The sequence below is a fragment of the Cydia amplana genome, chromosome 22 (assembly GCF_948474715.1).
Source record: "Cydia amplana chromosome 22, ilCydAmpl1.1, whole genome shotgun sequence".
Lineage (NCBI taxonomy): Eukaryota > Metazoa > Arthropoda > Insecta > Lepidoptera > Tortricidae > Cydia > Cydia amplana.
In genome coordinates this window covers 694,636-715,110 of record NC_086090.1, presented here as the reverse complement: position 1 = coordinate 715,110, position 20,475 = coordinate 694,636, and the positions used below count along the sequence as shown (strand labels likewise).

At 37.2% G+C, this 20,475-nt stretch overlaps 2 protein-coding genes across 13 annotated transcripts in view; one reads left to right on the top strand and one right to left on the bottom strand.

Moving 5' to 3' along the window:
* Window positions 1–8,674, top strand: part of LOC134658371 (filamin-A) — a 69,781-nt gene extending 61,107 nt beyond the window's left edge. For all 8 annotated transcript variants that reach the window (XM_063514018.1, XM_063514020.1, XM_063514017.1 and 5 more), the window contains 6 exons: window positions 1,408–1,598; window positions 6,589–6,814; window positions 7,045–7,163; window positions 7,515–7,611; window positions 7,945–8,151; window positions 8,430–8,674. In XM_063514018.1, the coding sequence (XP_063370088.1) occupies window positions 1,408–1,598; window positions 6,589–6,814; window positions 7,045–7,163; window positions 7,515–7,611; window positions 7,945–8,151; window positions 8,430–8,614 (1,025 nt within the window). In that variant the 3' untranslated portion in view covers window positions 8,615–8,674. The remainder of the gene's footprint in view (window positions 1–1,407; window positions 1,599–6,588; window positions 6,815–7,044; window positions 7,164–7,514; window positions 7,612–7,944; window positions 8,152–8,429) is intronic.
* A 1,842-nt stretch (window positions 8,675–10,516) lies between these two features.
* The window catches only part of LOC134658376 (zinc finger protein rotund-like), a 202,046-nt gene continuing 192,087 nt past the window's right edge, over window positions 10,517–20,475 (bottom strand). For all 5 annotated transcript variants that reach the window (XM_063514046.1, XM_063514047.1, XM_063514042.1 and 2 more), the window contains one exon: window positions 10,517–13,347. In XM_063514046.1, the coding sequence (XP_063370116.1) occupies window positions 12,334–13,347 (1,014 nt within the window). In that variant the 3' untranslated portion in view covers window positions 10,517–12,333. The remainder of the gene's footprint in view (window positions 13,348–20,475) is intronic.

The window sequence follows — 20,475 nt, the reverse complement described above, 5'->3', positions numbered from 1 at the left end:
CTATACATACCTATATTTTAAACTGCAGTTATTATTATTATAGCTCAGTATAACCCCTGTGTCACCTGCCCTCGTCTAATTTGCTGAAACAAAACCAAATCCAAAAGAAACCCAGTAAAAACAAGACATTTTTGTACAATCAGCAAAAACGTGGCCAAAAAACCAGCATTCGGATAAATAAATCTGCAAAACTGTATGACCACCAGCGCGAGCGCTGAGCCCCATACGAAAAAAAACTTTTATATGTAAAAATTCAAATTCAGGCACGGCCTGGGAAGATGTATAGTAGCATCGTTATCCGTTATTCAGATTGACTGACGTTTTCTGAGGTTTTTAGACCAATTTAAATGTTTTTTGTACAATTTCTCGGGTTTTTAGGGCGTGCAAATTTATTAGTGTATTTGTCGGGATCGGGGGAATTAGAATTTCAAAGTGCCGCTTAATTGAGGACAGGTGGGTGATGTTAGATGTAGATGGATGGAACGCTAACAAATGCAATGTACAATTCTATTGAAGTTGAGTTGTTTTACTGCCGTATTCGAACTTCAAGATATTCACAAGAGACGACACGTAGTAGATCCATTCTAAATACGAATAGATGTCTATTTCAAAATCCGAATCGGGCCCCTAGACTGGGCCCGATTCTGATTTTGAACTAGATATCTATTAGACATCACCAAGATATGCCAGTGTCAAACAAGTGTTAGACACAAAAGTGACGTGTTTGTTTGGAGAAACGTCACTATTGACACTTGTTTGATATTCTGATTTCAATTGCCGTTCGGATTAGTTTTTTTGCCTTTGGTTCATATTACTTATATTTTTTATTGTTGGGAAGGCATTGAAATAAGCATAGGATAATAAACAAATATTTTTTTTTTTATAACAAATCCTTTCAGATTGTTGATCCATAGCGTTATTAGTAGGTATAAACTTAAAATAATGATTTGAAGAAAATAATGAACTGGAGGTATAACTGTAATGGACGAATAGCTGATTAGAAGTAGAACGGTCTGTGACAGCATTTAATACCGATATTTCATCTTTATGCATTGGTTGTCCGCGTATCAGAGGGCCTAACCAAGAATGACGTTTTCTATCAAGCGCTTATTTATGGCTTAAAAATACGTTCAGATAAAATATTACTGCGGCATATTATTGATAATTATAACAAACTTTGCGTTTGTTTATCAAAGCTAAAGGAAAATGCTTTGATGATAATACGTTTTGTATTAGTTAAATCATTGTATGTGGTTTTATTTTTAATATAGTAAAATATGTGTAAGTAAGAAATATATTCCCAAAAATTCTTTGTCAACCTATTTTTGGACCATTCCAACCTGTGAATAAAGCTGCGGTCTTAAATAATTCTCTATCAAGTAAACTAATTGTGTTATCCTTCCCCAGGCGAATACCGCATCGGCCTCAAGTTCAACGAGCAACACATCCCGGACTCCCCCTTCAAAGTGTACATCTCCCCCGCCATCGGCGACGCCCATCTGCTAGAAGTAGCCCAGTTCCCCGACGCAGCTCAAGTGGACAAGCCAGCGCAGTTCTACATCAGGCTCAATGGGGCTAAAGGAGATCTGGACGCTAGGGTAAGAACTTCCAGCTGTAAGGTCATCTTCAAGATCAACGAGCAACACATCCCGGACCCCTTCAAAGTGTACATCTCTCCCGCCATCGGCGACGCCCATCTGCTAGAAGTAGCTCAGTTCCCCGACGCAGCTCAAGTGGACAAGCCAGCGCAATTCTACATCAGGCTCAATGGGGCTAAAGGAGATCTGCACGCTAGGGTAAGGACTTCCAGCTGTAAGGTCATCTTCAAGGTCAATGAGCAGCACATCCCAGACTTCTTCAAAGTGTACATCTCTCCCGCCATCGGCGACGCACATCTGCTAGAAGTAGCTTAGTTCCACGATTCAGTGCAAGTGGTCAAGATACGCCAGCGCAGTTCTACATCAGGCTTAATGAAGCTAAGGGAGATCTGGACGCTAGGGTAGGTTTTGAAGCTTAAATGCTCTTCTTCATAACTATATATCAACCTGCAAAATTTACAAAACAGAGCAAAATAGCTGGCCACTCGCCAGCCCTCTTCTATGATCAGATACATAAGTGACCTAATGTTAACTTGGATGCTAGGATAAGATGCTTGAAACGCAGTCATAGCCAGCTAGGTCTTCTGAAGATAGCAAGTATAAGTAGCCATCTTGACTGACACCCTTGTGTTGATGAGTTCTAGATCGTAATGTTGCCCTCGTTTTAAATACAATAGATCTATCCGTTACAATGAACCATAAAACTGCTATACCCCTGAATATCAAATAAACTATCAATAATTCAGTAGTTCGCCATAATATGCAAACCCCATTTAAAGATTTACAAATCTCTGTGGATGATTGCAAGATTCGGCAGACAATATGTCTTCCAATAAAGAGGCTGTACAGTCAGACGGAATTGTTTTAGTATCATTTTATTTTTATTAAAAAAAACAGTCGTTAGTAATGTGTTAGGAGGGTAAAAGTTTTTCTGCACTTGCCTTCTTTTTCAATAAAAAAATATATAAAAATGTGATATTTTTGACTGTTTTTTTTATTCCGTACTTTTATTTCATTTTTAAAACATAAGCAGGTTTAAAAGTTTGATAGGATTATATTGCACAAATAATGTATGATGTGATTTTGTCACAAATTAGAACGCTACTTTTCAGTTTCAATAATTATTTTACCTGATTTTTTTTTGTAAAATAGGTTATTTTCTTAACTCTTGAACAATGCATACAAATTTTCAGGACCTACAGGATCCTCCTGAAAAGTACACGGCCAATTTTCCTTAGGCACATATTGTATTAAATTTTAGATTCATGTTTTCTGACATTATGTGTGTATGAAGGATTTTAGATCCGAAGGTATTCAAAAATAACACAAGTATCAGTAAATAATTATTATTGACACACTACTTTGAATGGTATTATATGTAGAGAGCACACAGGTTTATTAAAACTACTACAATTGACACGTAAGAAAAGTATCTGTAAAACCGTTTCTTCGCACTTCTTGTAACAATAACCGCAGCTGACTGTACTTAGTCCGGCGAGGGGTCAATTTGATTTATCGTGTGAACATGACGGCCGACTGTACGTCGTGTGACGCAGATTTATGATGGATGATGCCGGAAGGGAGTTTAAGGAAATAAAAGAATTTCTTCCAACACGTACCATACAGGCTCTGATTTGCTAAATTAACTGGGATAAAAAAAAACGAAAATATGAACTGGAATAAAAATAAATAAATAAAAATACGTATATAAAATTTCTGCAGCAAAATATTGATTTTGCCAAAATTACATTCATAAATAAAAGCTTCCAAAGACAGTACAGTCCGTACCGATTTTTTAAAAATACTTACTCGAATAAATCATGACAAACTACGAAAGTTCCCAATAAGTCTGTAAATTAATATTGGTTAAATATTGGTTTATAAAAATCCCCAAAATTGCTATACATTGTTGACTAAGTTTTAGAATAAAAAAGCGGCCAAGTGCGAGTCGAACTCGCCCATGAAGGGTTCCGTATTTAGGGGATTTTGACGTATTAAAAAAAAATTACTTACTAGATCTCGTTCAAACCAATTTTCGGTGGAAGTTTGCATGGTAATGTACATCATATATTTTTTTTAGTTTTGTCATTCTCTTATTTTAGAAGTTACAGGGGGGGACACATTTTACCACTTTGGAAGTGTCTCTCGCGCAAACTATTCAGTTTAGAAAAAATGATATTAGAAACCTCAATATCATTTTTGAAGACCTATCCATATATACCCCACACGTATGGGTTAGATGAATAAAAATTTTTTGAGTTTCAGTTCTAAGTATGCGGAACCCCCAAAATTTATTGTTATTTTTCTATTTTTGTGTAAGTATCTTAATGCGGTTCACAGAATACATCTACTTACCAAGTTTCAACAGTATAGTTCTTATAGTTTCTGAAAAAAGTGGCTGTGACATACGGACGGACAGACAGACGGACAGACGGACAGACAGACCGACAGACAGACAGACAGACAGACATGACGAATCCATAAGGGTTCCGTTTTTTGCCATTTGGCTACGGAACCCTAAAAAGCGACAGCTTTAGTATTTATAAACTAGATTCTACCTACTTTTTAACCCAACTTTGTCCCAAAACTAAAGTTCTCGTCTGTTCCCCCCTAGCCACATCGGCGCGAAAAAATGTAATAAAACCTACTGACCGCGCGTGAGGCGCTACAGGAATAAATCTCCGCGCCTTTCATATTTTATAACCAAGTAGACCTAGGAATGCTGAACGGATAGAGGGTTAGCATTTAATAAATACCTACTCTACCTCACGCGTCGAAAGATTTACCACTATGGGCCCGATTCGGATTTTGAACTAGATATCTATTAGATACCTATTAGACATCACACGACGGACGTAAAATTCACGACGACGCTTGGTTTAAGACACTCGCAAGTAAGCGAGCCAAGCGTCATCAGCCCGACACTTGTCCGCCACGGGTAAATTACACCTGCCAGGCCTGTGGTCGTGTTTGCCGCTCCCGTATTGGCTTACCTACATAGCCACGAAAAACATTGTCGCCCTACCTGACACTGTTTTAATAGTCTGCAATAGACTTTAAGGCCAATGATGATGAGACATCACCAAGATATGTCAGTGTCAAACAAGTGTCAAAAGTGACGTTTTTGTTTGAAGAAACATCACTTTTGACACTTGTTTGACACTGACATATCTTGGTGATGTCTAATAGATATCTAATATTTGACGTGTCTTAAAGTTCGAATATGGCTGTATTTATATTGTACCTACCACACGTGTATCAACCTATATTGTAACAATAAATATTATCTTATCTTATCTTGATTGTCCCTACTTATGACAATTCTTTCAAGTCTCTTTTAGCTGGGGTCCATAATTTTTTTTTAAATTTCTATAAAATTAATGCGGTAACTTCTAAAAAATTATCTAGTTATATCATTTTACGTGACAGGTGCTTCATATAAAAATATCTAGTTATATCATTTTGACAAGCGACAGTAGCTACAGTCTAATAAAGTTTAGAGGACATACTTGAAATAAATTTGCGACATCTCCCAACTGTAAAGGATCTTAATAAAAAATATCGTTATTCATTCTGGAGATCTGTAATACAGGTTTACACCTAGTTTAGACTCCAATTTAATTGCAAAATGTATCCTTTGTGAGGTTAAAATAACTATATTTTTAAATAATTAATTATATATATGTACCTGTTTATTTATTTATTCTTACGAAGAATAGGCTACATGACTAATTTTTTTTATGGTATCAATCGATCGGGTTTGTTTTTAGGATCAAATGTCTATATGGGACCCATTGCATTAAAGCAATACAAAAGTCAGAAATTGTAGTCAAAGGCCGACAGTCGCACTTCACTCGCGAAACGCCCTATACAAAACGGCCAAGGGCCGTGACGTCATCGCCCATCTTGTAGTATGGACAAAATAAGAAAATTGCGTTTTTGTCGGTGAAATATTGCGTTTATGTATATAGTTGCTATACAATATTTTATTGCATGAAATGTAAGGAATCGAATGGTACCCTTACTTTTATCGTGTTTGGAAGTTAAAAAAAACTTAAATTTTGAAACTTTCAGGTCCTGTATTTTTGTAATTTTTCAATATTTTATTTTAATATCCACATTATTGTGATAAATTGCTCGTTTGCTATCTATTTTACTAGATTTTGTTATAAAATTCAACATGTGTCATCATCCCTATTCAGTGGCATGGCGGAACTCAGCGAAATAGAAAATAAGCAATCAAACTTTCTGCCACATTCCTAACTCTGTGGCCCAACAACGGGATGAATACGGGAAGTTTGCACGATGCGATATAAAAATTAATATGGGACTACCCACAAAAGAAAAGTTGGGATTAAACTGCAGTTGTGGCATGGGAAATATATGTAGTTGGCTAAATATGAAACCAATGTTATTGTGGTGTAGCCTGTGGATTGCGAATATTTGGCGGTAGCGAGTTTTCGTATAGACTGTATTAAAAAGTTTTTTAGCATCTTAGCTTTTTATACTCCGGTCTTTTTACATGCCGGATTTTTTTAAATAATTTTATTGTTTAATAGCTGATTTTTATAGTTTGTTGGATATATCGTGATTCTAACTAGTACTATATGCAAAGTCAAAGTCAAAATATACTTTATTCATGTAGGCCTATTAGCAACAAGCACTTATGAATCGTAACATACTTATATATTATCTTAAGCTAATTATCAGAGCAATTTATTGATGTTATTATTCCATAATAATATTGGATTATTATATTAATCAAATTTAACACAAATATAAGAATTTCACAAAAGGATCGTCAAATATGAAAAAAAATTGTATAAAAAATACTAGTCTAGAATGTTTCTAGAATAAAATCTAAATGTCAAATAAATAAATAAATAATATTGTGCGAACTAGAACCTATCAAAATACCGTTATTTGTACTTTGTAGATATATTATAATGTAGTACGTATGTCAAAAATCGAAATCTCCCCTTGATTCCAGGTGATGGCCCCCTCAGGCAAAACCGACGACTGCTTCATCCAGAACATCGACGGGGACCAGTACAGCATCAGATTCATGCCGCGCGAGAACGGCGTGCACAACATCAACGTCAAGTTCAACGGGGTTCACATCCCCGCGTCTCCGCTGAGGATCAAAGTGGGGAAGGATGATGCTGATCCCGCGGCGGTGCATGCCCATGGACCTGGGCTGGGGCAGGTCAAAACTGGTACGCGTTATAACCTAAGTACGGAACCTCGGGTTGTAGCGGGAATCAAGGCCTTTATTCCGCAAACGGTTCCCAACCTCCTTAACGAACTCTACCTATAGCCTCTGAGCACCAACATCCAGTTGTCTCAAACACCAGAGGCACAAATAAACCATCCAACTCCGCGTATTTCTCTCGTTTCAAATCTCAGGAATTTGAATCAAAACGTCACTCATTTTGCTTCCTTACAGGCGTGAAGACCGACCTCATCATCGACACCTGCAACGCCGGCGCGGGCAACCTCGCCGTCAACATGGACGGGCCTTCCCGGGTCGCCATGGACTGCACGGAGGTGGAGGAGGGATACAAGGTTTGTATCAATTGATTCAGGTCAACCTGTACACATTTGTACTTGCGACGTGTTTAAAATAAATCAGTAGTCTATCACAAAGACCAAATCGTATCCACCTGCTACAGAATAGAGATTCTGGTCCTCAATGGCTTGCGTCTACCTCGATGGAACGGGTGATATCAAAAGCCGTCCTGCAAAAGTGCTGGTATTGCCGGTGTTGGACACTGGACTCTAGCTCGCACTACCAGTTTCACGTACCCACTCCACTCCTTACCAGCGTACTTTTATAAAATGTTTGGTACTGATTGTGCCCAATAAATCTTAATTTTTATTAATTCTAACTAAAGCTAATCTAGTGATCGTTTGTAGGTACGCTACACTCCTCTGGCTCCTGGTTTCTACTACATGAGCATCAAGTATAACGGCCACCACATCGTTGGCTCTCCCTTCAAGATTGAAGCTAAAGGTTAGTAGATTAGCATTATTCAGCATCTGTCTTTAGAGTCAGAAGAATTTCGAACTGATGTCATTTTATCAATGAAATAAACCTAGAATAAAGCACAGACACCATAATGCTCCAGATATGTTTGAAGTGATTCAACGCCTAGACAAGAGTGGTGTTTCAATAATTTGTTCCGTTCGATGACATGATTTTCAATTTGAAATCCAGGCCATTTCATAATACGCGTACCGAACTCTTACTTGGAACAAAACTCTAGAAATTTCGAATCGTGACTAACATAAACCGTTTCCATCGTTTGTATAAGGTTACAAGTCTTACCTAGGCATACAATTCCAGGTGGAAACTTGGCTGAGGTCGGTGCTCAAGAAACCTCCTCCGTCTCAGTGGAAACTGTCCAGAAGGTGGCCAAGGCTGGCCAGAAGCAGGGTCCCGTGCTGCCACACTTCAAGTCCGACGCCTCCAAGGTCACCAGCAAGGGCATGGGGCTGAAGAAGGCGTATATGAACAAGCATAACCAGTTCACTGTCACGTGTACCGATGCTGGTAAGAAAACTTTTTTTCTAGGTCTTTCAAAAGTTCCAGCTGGTCTCAGTGAAAACCACCCAGAAAGGGGTTCCGTGCTGCCATACATTCAATATTATGGTCTATGGTCTATTAGAGCGCATTTTGCGAATAGGCTATGAAAGCCCTTTTGACCGGTCCCTACCAGTTCAGATTACTATCAAGGTCCTCTAACTCAAATTTAGATTTCATTCTAAAATATCATTAGGATTCGTTTGTGACCTTCATATACTTACTCTTATTTAACAATACTTCTCCAGGCAACAACATCCTCTACGTGGGCATCTACGGCCCCAAGGGTCCGTGCGACGAGGTCCAGCTGAAGCACAAGGGCCGCCACAACTACGAGTGCTCGTACGTGGTCCGCGACCGCGGGGAGTACATCGTTATTGTCAAGTGGGGGGATGATCACATCCCTGGCTCTCCGTACAAGGTTGATGTTTAGGTTGTGAAGCAGTTGTGAAGTTGTGGGGAATTTATAGATGTCAAAAGGTAAAATTGTTTTCAAGGACTTTATATTACTGGCATATCCGTCTAGAGTTAGACCAAGAAATGTCTGTGCAAGTGTTATTTATACGCCATAATTTCATAGAAGTTTGACTTGCAGTGCGTGTGCTATGAAAATCGTTGCAGACTTTTTTTAGTCTATCTCTAGACCATTTGTATGAGGCGCGAGACCTTGAATGGCATCAAGTTGGTATGGAAGGTTCTTTTCTGCAGAGTGATTATCTTGAAAGTAGCTCTAAGTTCTGTAAATGTGTCTCTTTGGAAGCAGCTGTTTAGATACTTCCAAGAGAAATATATGCAAAAAGAGATGCGAAATAAGTGTGATGTAATTCAAGGTCCTGCGTTACTAGTAGTAGGATTAACGCTGGTCAAGATTAGAATTTAAAGGAGAAAAGTTCTTCAATTGGACTTCATTTCAACGTTTTTTACTATTATTTAAATAATGTCTTGATTATTAGAATCATGATGTAAATGATGTTTATACATTTATGAATTCCCCACATCCCTGATTTTAATTATGATAATGAAAGTATTATATAAAGGACGTTAGATTTTGCTCATGTTTTGGATTTCTTCACTCGGTTTAAAATATCGATATCGAAAAGGTTTGAAAAAAAAGAAGGAAAAATGATCTCTTAAGTGTATCACAAAAAAAAAATGCAAACCTTTCCGCTATCTAGTTTTTGTACTTATTTATATTTATTATCAAGTTTTCTTGTTCCTTCTTTGTTATCTTATTTTATATCATTTCCTATATTTATAGCATTGTGAAGTTCTAATCTAACATGTTCAAGCTTTGAACACATTATTTGTAAGTTTTTGTCAACCAGTGCTTTTGAGAAATTTTATATGTTTCTCGTTTAGTATATAGGGCGACTAAATGACAATACATATAAAGTATTACTTGAAGTATATTCCCTACATATTTTAAGTCCTGTGAGGGTTATTTCTGGAAATCATACGCAAATTCGTTTTCTCTAGTCTTAAATGTTTCGTAAGCTTTTTTGTTAAAAAGTTTTCTGAATGTTTATCTTCATTACTTTTGTCAACAGAAAGGTAAATAAAAAGTTTAGTATTTTCATCATCAGAGGTGAACATTTGTTATAATTATTGTCATTATCATTGTATCTAAAAATTTGGGGTATTTCGTCTAGAAATTAGTGTTAAAAGTAAGGATTTTTTATTGCCTTATGTTGACTGAAGTATTTTAGAATTTGCCTATGTTTTTCAGATCGGACTGGAAACAGACGACAGAATTTTTCGATCTCAATTCTCAAGTCACTAACAACATTCTGAGAAATCTGTCTTTTGCTTTCAGCCTAGATCTTCTTTGGACCTTTTTTATTCTAAGTGACCAATGTACCGTAAAAGCGCCCAACTATGTTCTAATATTACAACTATGGTCCAAATGTTCAATACGTAAGTTATTTAATTTTTTTTAATAGTTATATTCGAGTTAGTCATGGATCAAAGTTGGAAAATTATGAACTATAGTTGGGTGATTTAACGGTACTGCTTTATACCGTATGATTTGTGCTGAATGAACTGTTTTACCTACGTAGGTAGAATTACCCTGTACGATGTAAATACCTATTTTAAGTATTGTAATATTTGCGACTGTTAACTAAATAAACGGAAAATCTCAACAAGTTATTTCTTTTTATTGTGTGATAATCGGGTTTTAAGGTTTTAAGTAACTTGGCGAAATTTGTTAAAAATAATTAAGAATGTTATTTGTTACTTTATTTATTAGGTGAATGTTTTGTAGTTCCTAGAAGAAATATATTATTTTGAGACAATTTTCACCAAATTTTTAATGGGGTTTAATAAAAACAGTAAGTTGATCTTGGCATAGTTGTAATTTTAATCGATTTTAAGTAACAAAAAAGATTTCGTTCACTTTCATCTATGATCTGAACCTAAAACGCTAGACAAAGCGAAACTAACGTAAAACGAAATTACTTACAAAAATATTCATTTAATCTAAATAATAAGTGTACACTTAACTAAAAAAATCAAATACAATATCACATTTCTACTTACAATAGAGAGATATTGGCGATCTTTAACTTCTTCTATACCAAAGAAATTTGGATAAACTCTTGGCTTGTCATGATGAATATTATACATTTAATTCACGCACTAATATTGACATATAACACAACGATTGGGAAGATTCAAGTATTGCCGTACATGTTATTCTAAAGAAACAAGAACCATTTGTACAAGAACTTATAAATTAGCAACTGTACAGGCGGCGACAGGGGTCTTGAGCGCTGGTTTAGGTTGTCTCCTTGTCCAGGAAGGAATAGAGGCTAAATTCGAGGATCCAAAGCCGAGATCAAAACTTGTGTCGCCGCGTGTAGCGTGAGCGGACAGACCGGCGCCCGCAACACTAAACTAACCCGCGCTAGAAGAACAAAGTATGATTCCTCCAAAAATATGTCATCGTCTTTCCCGATTTCTCCTATCACATATACTCTTTAACTACACAACCGTGCAGAAAGACCAAATCAACAATTTTCGTATACTCCAAAACTTAGTCTAAATTAAGTTTTTAAATCAACAGATTGAAATGTCATTTCGTTAAGTACGTTCTGAGCCCGCCGGCCGAGACCCACGGCTAATATAATTGAGCACAAGCTTTAGACTAAAATAATAAAAAAACATTTCAATAAATTTCATGGTTTCAAAAAATTGGTTTCGTATATACAAAATATGTACAAAAAGTGTCAATACCGAATCGTAAGCAAATTTGGCCACTCGAAAATTTCTATACAAAATGGAAATGCTTAAGTTATTTTTAGAAAATATATTCGACCTCCGGCGCGTTGGGGCCATAAGGAAGACGATATTTTCCACAGGGATAATACTTAATAAATCATAAGTGCCAACAGTAGACGATAAACTAGATGAATATGAACTAAGTAGGAACTGAGTGCGAAAATGATGTGTAGAGAGATCTGCGACAATACAACTAACGTATACAAAATGCAATACAAACCGAACATAGTGATTTCAAGACCATAATATGTGACAGTATATTATACTGTCACTAAGTAAGTATAATTTTATCTGTCAGGAACTTTCATCTTTGTGTGTAACGCATACTGGGATATTGATAATTTAAAAGCATTAAATAAATACATTGTCCTATCTTTTGCATTCATACCAAATATATTACACCAAGTTTAAACTGGGATCAAGTTCGAAGTAAATATATGTACAGAAAATAATATTATTGCTAAACTTAACGATTAGTTTTCTTTAAAGCAGTTTTAATTATATCTAGTTTTTGATTCGCAGTCAAAATTAGAAAATCGACTAAGCTTGTTTTATGTTCCACCAGAAATGGTTCACTAACTCAGCTAGGGACAAAAGAGGTTCCACTTTCAGAAAACTAATCACCGAATGATTCAAATCCTTGAAATCACATTTCATACCCAGTACATTTGTAATCTACTCACAAAAATTCAGAGTATTCGATACACGATATCAATTTTAGTCTAAAAACATGAATTTTCATAAACGACAAAAACGTTCGTATTTCATACATTCATAATACCACTGTCTTCGAGAGCGAGATTCTAAATATTATATATTTCGTTAATTATACTAATAATACCATCGTAAGTACTAGAAGTAGCTAGCTGCGAGTTACTGTTTATCTTTGTGTGAGAGCGCGTGGGGGAGGATGTGGTCGGCGGGCAGCAGCGCGGCGGACGGCTGGTGCGCGTAGTTCCGGATCTGGTGCAGCGAGATCAGCTGGTTGGGGAAGCTGTTCGGCTGCTGCTTGCCCTGCTGGAAGTGCAGCGGGTCGTAGAGGTACGGCCGCGCCGGCAGCGCGCTGTGGTGCGACAGCCCGTTCAAATGCGGCGCCATGGAGTTAATCGGAGTAAATGCCGAATTCGCCGCAGAAACGGGCGGCTGCAAGGATCGTTCCTCTTGCGCCTCGTGCTGCGCGAAAAGCGCTCGGTGCTGCTGCAGCTGCTGCTCATGATGCTCCTCCTCTCTTTGATGATGATAGCCGCCGTCATCAGACATATGCGCCGCGGAATCCGGGCTGACTTTAGGCCAGTACGGATGGTCGCCGAACGGAGTCGCCGTCGGCGCCGCTGCGGCCAAAGACCTGTTCAAACCGCTCAATCCTAAAGCGGAGATTGGAGGCCGCTTATCAGCTCGCTCGGCATGCTTGTTCATGTGCTTACTTAGATAGGTTTCTTGGGTGTAGCTCTTGCCGCAATACTGGCAGATGTGAGTCTTCAAATGCTTGGACTCTTTGTGTTTGGGAATGTGTTCGAGCAGATCCTTCTCGTGGGTGAAGCATTTGTAGCAGGAATTGCACTTGAAAGGTTTGTCGGTCTGGTGGCAACGGCTGTGGCTCTGGAGGTTGGAGAGCTGGGAGAAGGCCTTGGTGCATCCTATTTGGGTGCACCGGTAGGGTTTGTCACCGGTGTGCGTGCGTATGTGCTGCTGGAGATGCGAGAGTTGGGTGAACTTGCGCTGGCAGATTTCGCAGCGGTAGGGTTTGATGCCGAGGTGGATGCGGGAGTGCTGCGCGAGGTAGGAGGAGTTGGCGAAGGCCTTGGGGCACTGCGTGCAGCGGTAGGGCTTGGCCTCGCGCAGGTGGATCTGCGTGTGCAGCTGCAGGTCCGCCTTCGAGCCGAACACCTGGAAGGAAGAGAAACGATACATTAATTTGGTTGAATTTCAGCTTATCTACTGTAACACGGGCGAATAATTAAAACGTAGATTCTACTCCTCAAACAATAAAACTTTTGTTTAACAACTTTAGGAAAGGAAGGGAAGGGAGGTGTTAAATTTAAATTGGTCTTCATTGTTGTCTGAATGTCAAATTCGAATTGGTAATTTTTGACATTTCATAGGTATTTATTGTTTTTGTCTAATTTCAAAGAAGCTCTTACGTGAAAGCGTGTCCTTGTTTGTAAAATCGATGTGAGTCGAATTTGTTTCTTAATTAATGATACAATAGATAACTTAAAAAAATATTTAATTTGACGGTTTTTTTTTCATTTAGAAAAGACAAGCGGGCTCGAACGCATCTTGAACGAGGGCGTCAAAGAATACATTATCATTTTGACATTTAGGTGTTAATAATACATATGTACATTTATTGACATGCAACACAAATCACATTGAGACATACACAAATGCGAGACAAAGTAAAAACAACAGTTTTTATGTATGAAGGTAATTTAGCTACAAAATAAATAAATAAACTTGTATTATATTCTGGAAAAATTGTTAAAATAATAATTATTTTTTACAATTTTAAAGATTTAAATATGCATGCACTTAATTACTAAAAATATATTTTATAAATACAAATTTGTGGTTACAGAACCTATACTAACCTAGACCTTGTAAATAAACTTTTTAACAAAAGAATGTAAAAAACCGGCCAAGTGCGAGTCGGACTCGCGTTTCAAGGGTTCCGTACATTAAGTCCGACTCACGCTTGACTGCACATTTCTAATAGGTTTTCCTGTCATCCAAAATCCTATTTTCTTGAATAACTGCTAAACCATTTATCCTAAAATTATAAAAAAAATTGTTATGAGATTCTTATAATGAGTTCTTTCATTTGATATGTAATACGATATAGTTAAAAAAACATAATATTTTAATTTTCTCATTTATCCCCCAAATATTATTTTTTAATTAATTAATTTATTTACGTTACACGTCCGTCTTTGGGTCACAAACTTACATGTGTGTGCCAAATTTCAACTTAATTGGTCCAGTAGTTTCGGAGAAATCAGGCTGTGACAGACGGACAGACAGACGCACGAGTGATCCTATAAGGGTACGGTTTTTTTCCTTTTGAGGTACGGAACCTTAAAAGTAGGTAGAGTTAGACTGAGAAAACTCTGCAACCATTTTGATAGTACACGCAGTGCAAGTGTTATTTTAAACGTTAATTATAACACTTGCAATGCGTTTGCTATCGAAATCGCTGCAGACTTTTCTTGGTCTAACTCTAGTAACCACTAGGAAGTGCAGTAAAAAATGTAATAAAATTCTAAAGTAGGTATTCCAGCTTTATCAATTATTAAAAAAATATTCCAAACCATTGCTATTTTATATATAACTTATTAATCTATTTCCTAATGCAAAATTACTCCCAAATGCCGCGTAAACGAAATCAACAGACCCATTATCAAGTCTTTTTATGTTTTTATATTTAACAGACAACAATAAACCATTCTAGCCCTTACCCCTTCGACTTAGGGTACACGTATAAACGTAGCTGTTTAAAATTCATCATCAGAACCAGCAGAAAGTGAATTCTGTCCTTGGACGACATCCGCAGCGGAACGAATGACTGTTAGGCAAATAACTTGGCTTTTAGGGATCTCTAGCTTCATAAAAACCTTTTCTTTTTACAAACTAATTTAGATTTTATCACCAGAATAACGTTTTTGGAAAATTCCACCTAAAACTACTCGTATAGTCTTGGTTTTCTAAATTAGGTGATTTTTGATTTAGCTGCAATAAGTCTTATTACCCGGAGTGGATATATAAGTATGGGTTGGTAGGTACTTTTAATTTTTACAAGCACTATTTTCAAGTGTTTTTCAATAATGCCATCATTTAGGTACTTGTCATCAAGTATTATATCAAATTAATTATTGTGAGGAACCATTTGTTTTCCTAAAACTGTACATTCAGCCAATTTAGTTATTCTTTTGTTCAACTACTTGTATTCGTTCTTCATCGCAGTTAAAGTGTGCAATAAAGTCAATATTTTTTGTACACAGCTGGTTTTTTCGATTAGGTCTCCTAGATAACACTTTGAAACCATTGATAGGGTTTCAGTTGTATTAAAAATACTTTATGGTGATATCTGATTATAAAACGGTTTATTTATGAACTGTCTGCTTATTAGTATTGTTACAGTTTTTTAAACAATCTATGCCACTGTTAGTCCATCGCACATAAGACAAGACAAAAGCTAAATTGTTTGTGTTAATAGTACCTTAAATGGCTTAAATAAAACAGTTACCACCGGAATATATACAAAACTTGATTTAGTAAAGTACCTCAACAGTAAATTCATGTAGCATTATATAGGGCATTATCTATGAAAAGGGACCTTATTGTCGATGGCGCTTACGCCGCACAGCGTCGCGCGGCATTGTATTTATATCGGAGCATCGTTAATAATGGCGTAAGCGCCATCGACAATAAGGTCCCTTTTCATAGATAACATCACATATTGTCTTTCTTAGGGATCATAACGCTCAGGTACTTAGAAAAAAGTACAGTAAAACCACCTTAAAGGTTTCAATTATGGTCCAAAACTAACTCTCATATCTTAAAACGAAATAAACGTCATATACGAAGGAAAAAATGTCCAAGGCCTCTACTGTCCAGAACTTGAGATAACACAAATTAAAATATTTTCATAGAAAATATTTTACTTCGTTCTTAGAAAGTCTAATATCGTAGTTTAGTTGAGACTATTATTTGAATGCACCAATTCTAAGTCCAAATATTTTCATACGGGGCTCAGAATCAGAAAAAAACTGAAAACAACATTGATATGGATACACAAATAATTACGTGTTAAATTTGTCTGCTATGGTTGTAGTTGTCTACAGTAGTGTGTTTTACGGCACGTAAGAAAAGTAATTTGTAACAATTGTAACCCCTCCTTGCATGACTGCCCGTCACACTTAAACACCCAAAGGACCAGGACGCAGCATCATGACTGTGGTCATGACATTTTTCACGCCTCGAATCACTTCCTCCGATTACCCACAATCACGGTAATGATGATGAACTTAGAAGCTGAGCAAGGTGAAGTCAAGGTTTTGGGAAGTACCTTAATAAAAGTCATTTTGTTGAATTGCAAGTTAACTAAAGATACTAAATTACTTTTGTGAGTATGGACAGAGCACGGAGTTACTGAACTTTCTGGCAAAGATGATTACTTTGATGACTAATTCTGCTGTATTATTATTGTACAAAACTTAAAAATTTATGAAGCTAAATGTTGCCTGCGTCATATTCAAATATTTGACGAATCCTTTTTAAGCATATCGTCTTAGATGTTGATACTAGATAGCTTTGTCATTTAAATATTTATACCTAATAGTAAATCTAAACACGAATCAAGTACACGTGCCGGCAAGCGCCTTCGCACATTCAAAAGACTGTTTCGGTATAGCATTGGTCTTTGTTACATCCCAAATTAGTTTCATGAAACCCGCCAGTCATCCCGCCGCCTTGCCTCCACAATGCCGCCGACTATGCGAGCCACGACTCAATTTTAACGCAACAATCAAACCCTACTATCCTATCCTCAATTATGATCCAAATTACACAGGCAATAAAGCTCAAATTGACGCAATCGATGACGATGTAGCTATAACCATTCTAGTTAACAATGAACGCGTTTTCAAAAATGAAACAGACGAAGTTAAACTTTAAATTGAAAGCTATAAAGCTGATGTTGGAATGGAGGAAAGGAATCTGGATGTAGGATTCGGTAGCACGTCGGATGACTTGTAAGAAAATCTGAGACACGAACGCGATTGGTCACAGCCCGGAGATAATTAAAGTTTGGAGCTAATGGTATGAGGCTGCAATTCGAAGTGGTGGCTGACTTTTAATAGGCAAGGACCGATTCAGGAATCTACACGATAAATAACTTAACGTACCTAATTATAACAAAATCGAGACACGTATAGATGCAACAAAAAACATCGATACTTCAGGTGCTGTACGATAAGAAGCGAGGAGACAATTGTAAATAAATATTACCGTGTCTAAACAAAAACTAAGGTATCTAGAACATGGCAACGACGATGATGACAGTCTTGAAGGACGCTACAACTATTTTTGGAAGCTAAAACTAGTTCCGACGACTTATATAATAGTTATGCCGTAAATTTTTCGATATATCGAAACGTGTTTTTTGGCATACTGAATGCGATAATGGTCGTGAAGGTCTAGAGGCAGTCTTTAATTTGCCACAAAAACTCTAAACAACCACTTTTACCAAGTTTTACTAAGATCATCAAGCAAAGAAGAAATGTAACGTGGAATGTAAATCTGATAATATCTGAATTAGATTGAAACTATATTGATTACCGCGCATTCACTTACGTTAACAAGTCAAGCACGACTAGTTGAATTGAATTACTTAACCTTTTTAACGCTTTTCGTCCCATGCTAAAATGTGGCTTATACGCCAAATGGTTGCAATATGAAGAGCGAAAATAAACCTTATCTGTCAGCAGGAAAATTGCTTTGACAGCGTCCGTCATAGCCTTTTTAGTGGCTGTTGGCGTCATGGGCACGACAGCACTCGACCACTTTAGTGGCTCTTGGCGTTGAAAAGGTTAAAGCAAGACCCAGATTGCTTACTGTCGGCTATAAAAACTAGTGGGTCCTCAAGACTGTTTTCATGGTCCAATACCTCGTGATCCGAGGTCTCCAGAAGACCCCAATGCGTGGGGTCGCCGGCGCCCCGTGGGACCCCAAACTCGTCTGAAATCGTCTTTTTCCGTCCCCGTTTATCTCCACTGCTGGTCACCTGGTCATTCGGGGCAATTTTGAATCATGTGCCAATTATGTGGTTATATAGAGGAGGAATAGAAATATGGTGATAAGAAATAAAGATAAAGATGAAAGATGTTTATTGGTGACGATCACAAAACATGTACGGACATGTACAGACAACAACAACAGCAAGAAAAGAAGAAATTAATAAGTGTGCATCACGAAATGGACCCAAGACTCAACTCTGCATAATGCTAGCTATAAAGCCAGCGCTGGTTTTCCGTAGGGCTATAGATTTGAAGAAAGGACGAAATAATTCAAAAGTGTGAATAGCCAGAAAAATAATGCAAAAATAGCATAAAGGCAAGAAGACACAGATAGGTAGGATATTATGGATTTTACAAATACAATTTATTATGTTTATGTCAAAGTTTCGTTGGAGTAGGTAGTCTGTTTTTTTCGCGTTAGATTAAGACGGACAAAGTTAATGTTAATGATATTTTAAAACACAAATGCAACGACGTAGGTATAATTTAATGTTTAAGATCTTTAATATCAGAATTAAAGTAAGTATGTATACATACAACCGAATTCACTGTCGTGAGTAATACTAGCATTATGTTAAATGTTACGGAGACTTAGCCGAGTGACTAAAAATACGTGAGTTAAACTATAAACTTAGCTTTTTGTAGGTAAGACATACACATGATAAATCCATATAAAATAGGTATACTACTAGGTATACTATATGTCTAGCCCTGTCGACAAAGAACTAAAAGGGTTAAAAAACAAGCGTAAATCTAACTAAAATATGTCCACCTGTCGTCCATGAACGTACACGTCTAACAGACACACAGGATTACTCAACCCTTGCCCTGCGGCGGGAAAAATGTGGCAAATCTCCGAGAGGGTTAATCGCCGTAATCTGAGGTCGACATCTGAGAGCCTACAGGCTACTGAAGGGTTAAGTGGTCACCATTTTACTTGTGTTATCATACTTATCAAATTTCGAAGAAATGTTACGTTAAAATAATGACACTCCTCACTTTGTTCTGTTATAGTCCGTGCATAGTTAGTTTAGAGGGAGACTAAAAAAATATGGTTGTCTGCAAAGTCGGTTTGCGGACGATAATTTTGCGTGATAACGTCATAAGAAAACATTGATGAAAACTGGCCAAGTGCGAGTCGGACTCGCGCACGGAGGGTTCCGCACCATCAACAAAAAATAGAGCAAAACAAGCAAAAAAACGGTCACCCATCCATGTACTGACCCCGCCCGACGTTGCTTAACTTCTGTCAAAAATCACGTTTGTTGTATGGGAGCCCCACTTAAATCTTAATTTTATTCTGTTTTTCCGTAGTATTTGTTGTTATAGCGGCAACAGAAATACATCATCTGTGAAAATTTCAACTGTCTAACTATCACGGTTCGTGAGATACAGCCTGGTGACAGACGGACGGACGGACGGACGGACGGACGGACGGACGGACAGCGGAGTCTTAGTAATAGGGTCCCGTTTTTTTATTTTTAGGGTTCCGTACCCAAAGGGTAAAAACTTTTTACCCTTTGGGTACGGAACCCTAAAAATTGCATACTTTTATACGCTACCATGGAGATCTGTCCACAACGTGACACCTTTTCGTGCATGCTACCGGTATTCATCGATTTAAGACGTTACGTCACGTCATAAACTATTCTATTCTTCGTTTAAATTGTGACTAAATTGTTTACAATCGAACAGCGAATCGGAAGTATATTCTTCAATTCCTGATTACTTTGTCCATGATAGGCAAAGCAATCGATTTGCGACTTCGATTGAGCATTATTCACGAATTATCCGACAAATGGATTGTTAATTAATCGATGACTGATTGTCTTTATCGCGTTGTATAGTGAATTAATCGTAAAGTAATAAAACTTAAAAGTACGGTTGTCATTCATACTAAAAGGACGAATTTATTCTACTGCACTGAAACAAATAATTAGCCGAACTCATTGAGTAATTCACTTAATAACTAAACTTAAGTAATAAATAAATCAATTTTGTTGTTACAAACCTGTTGGCTGGTGCGAAATATAGTTACATAATGATTTGTTACAGAAAGTTATGATATCTTTCAGTTTGAAGTATGAAATATACTGACTGCTGTATGAACTGTGTTAGCTGCTTCTTCTATCTACTAGTTATGTATATAAATGAAGTGACCAACCTGCATCAGGCCTACGTAGTGTAAACATAGACAAGATTAACTATTAATGCCAATAGG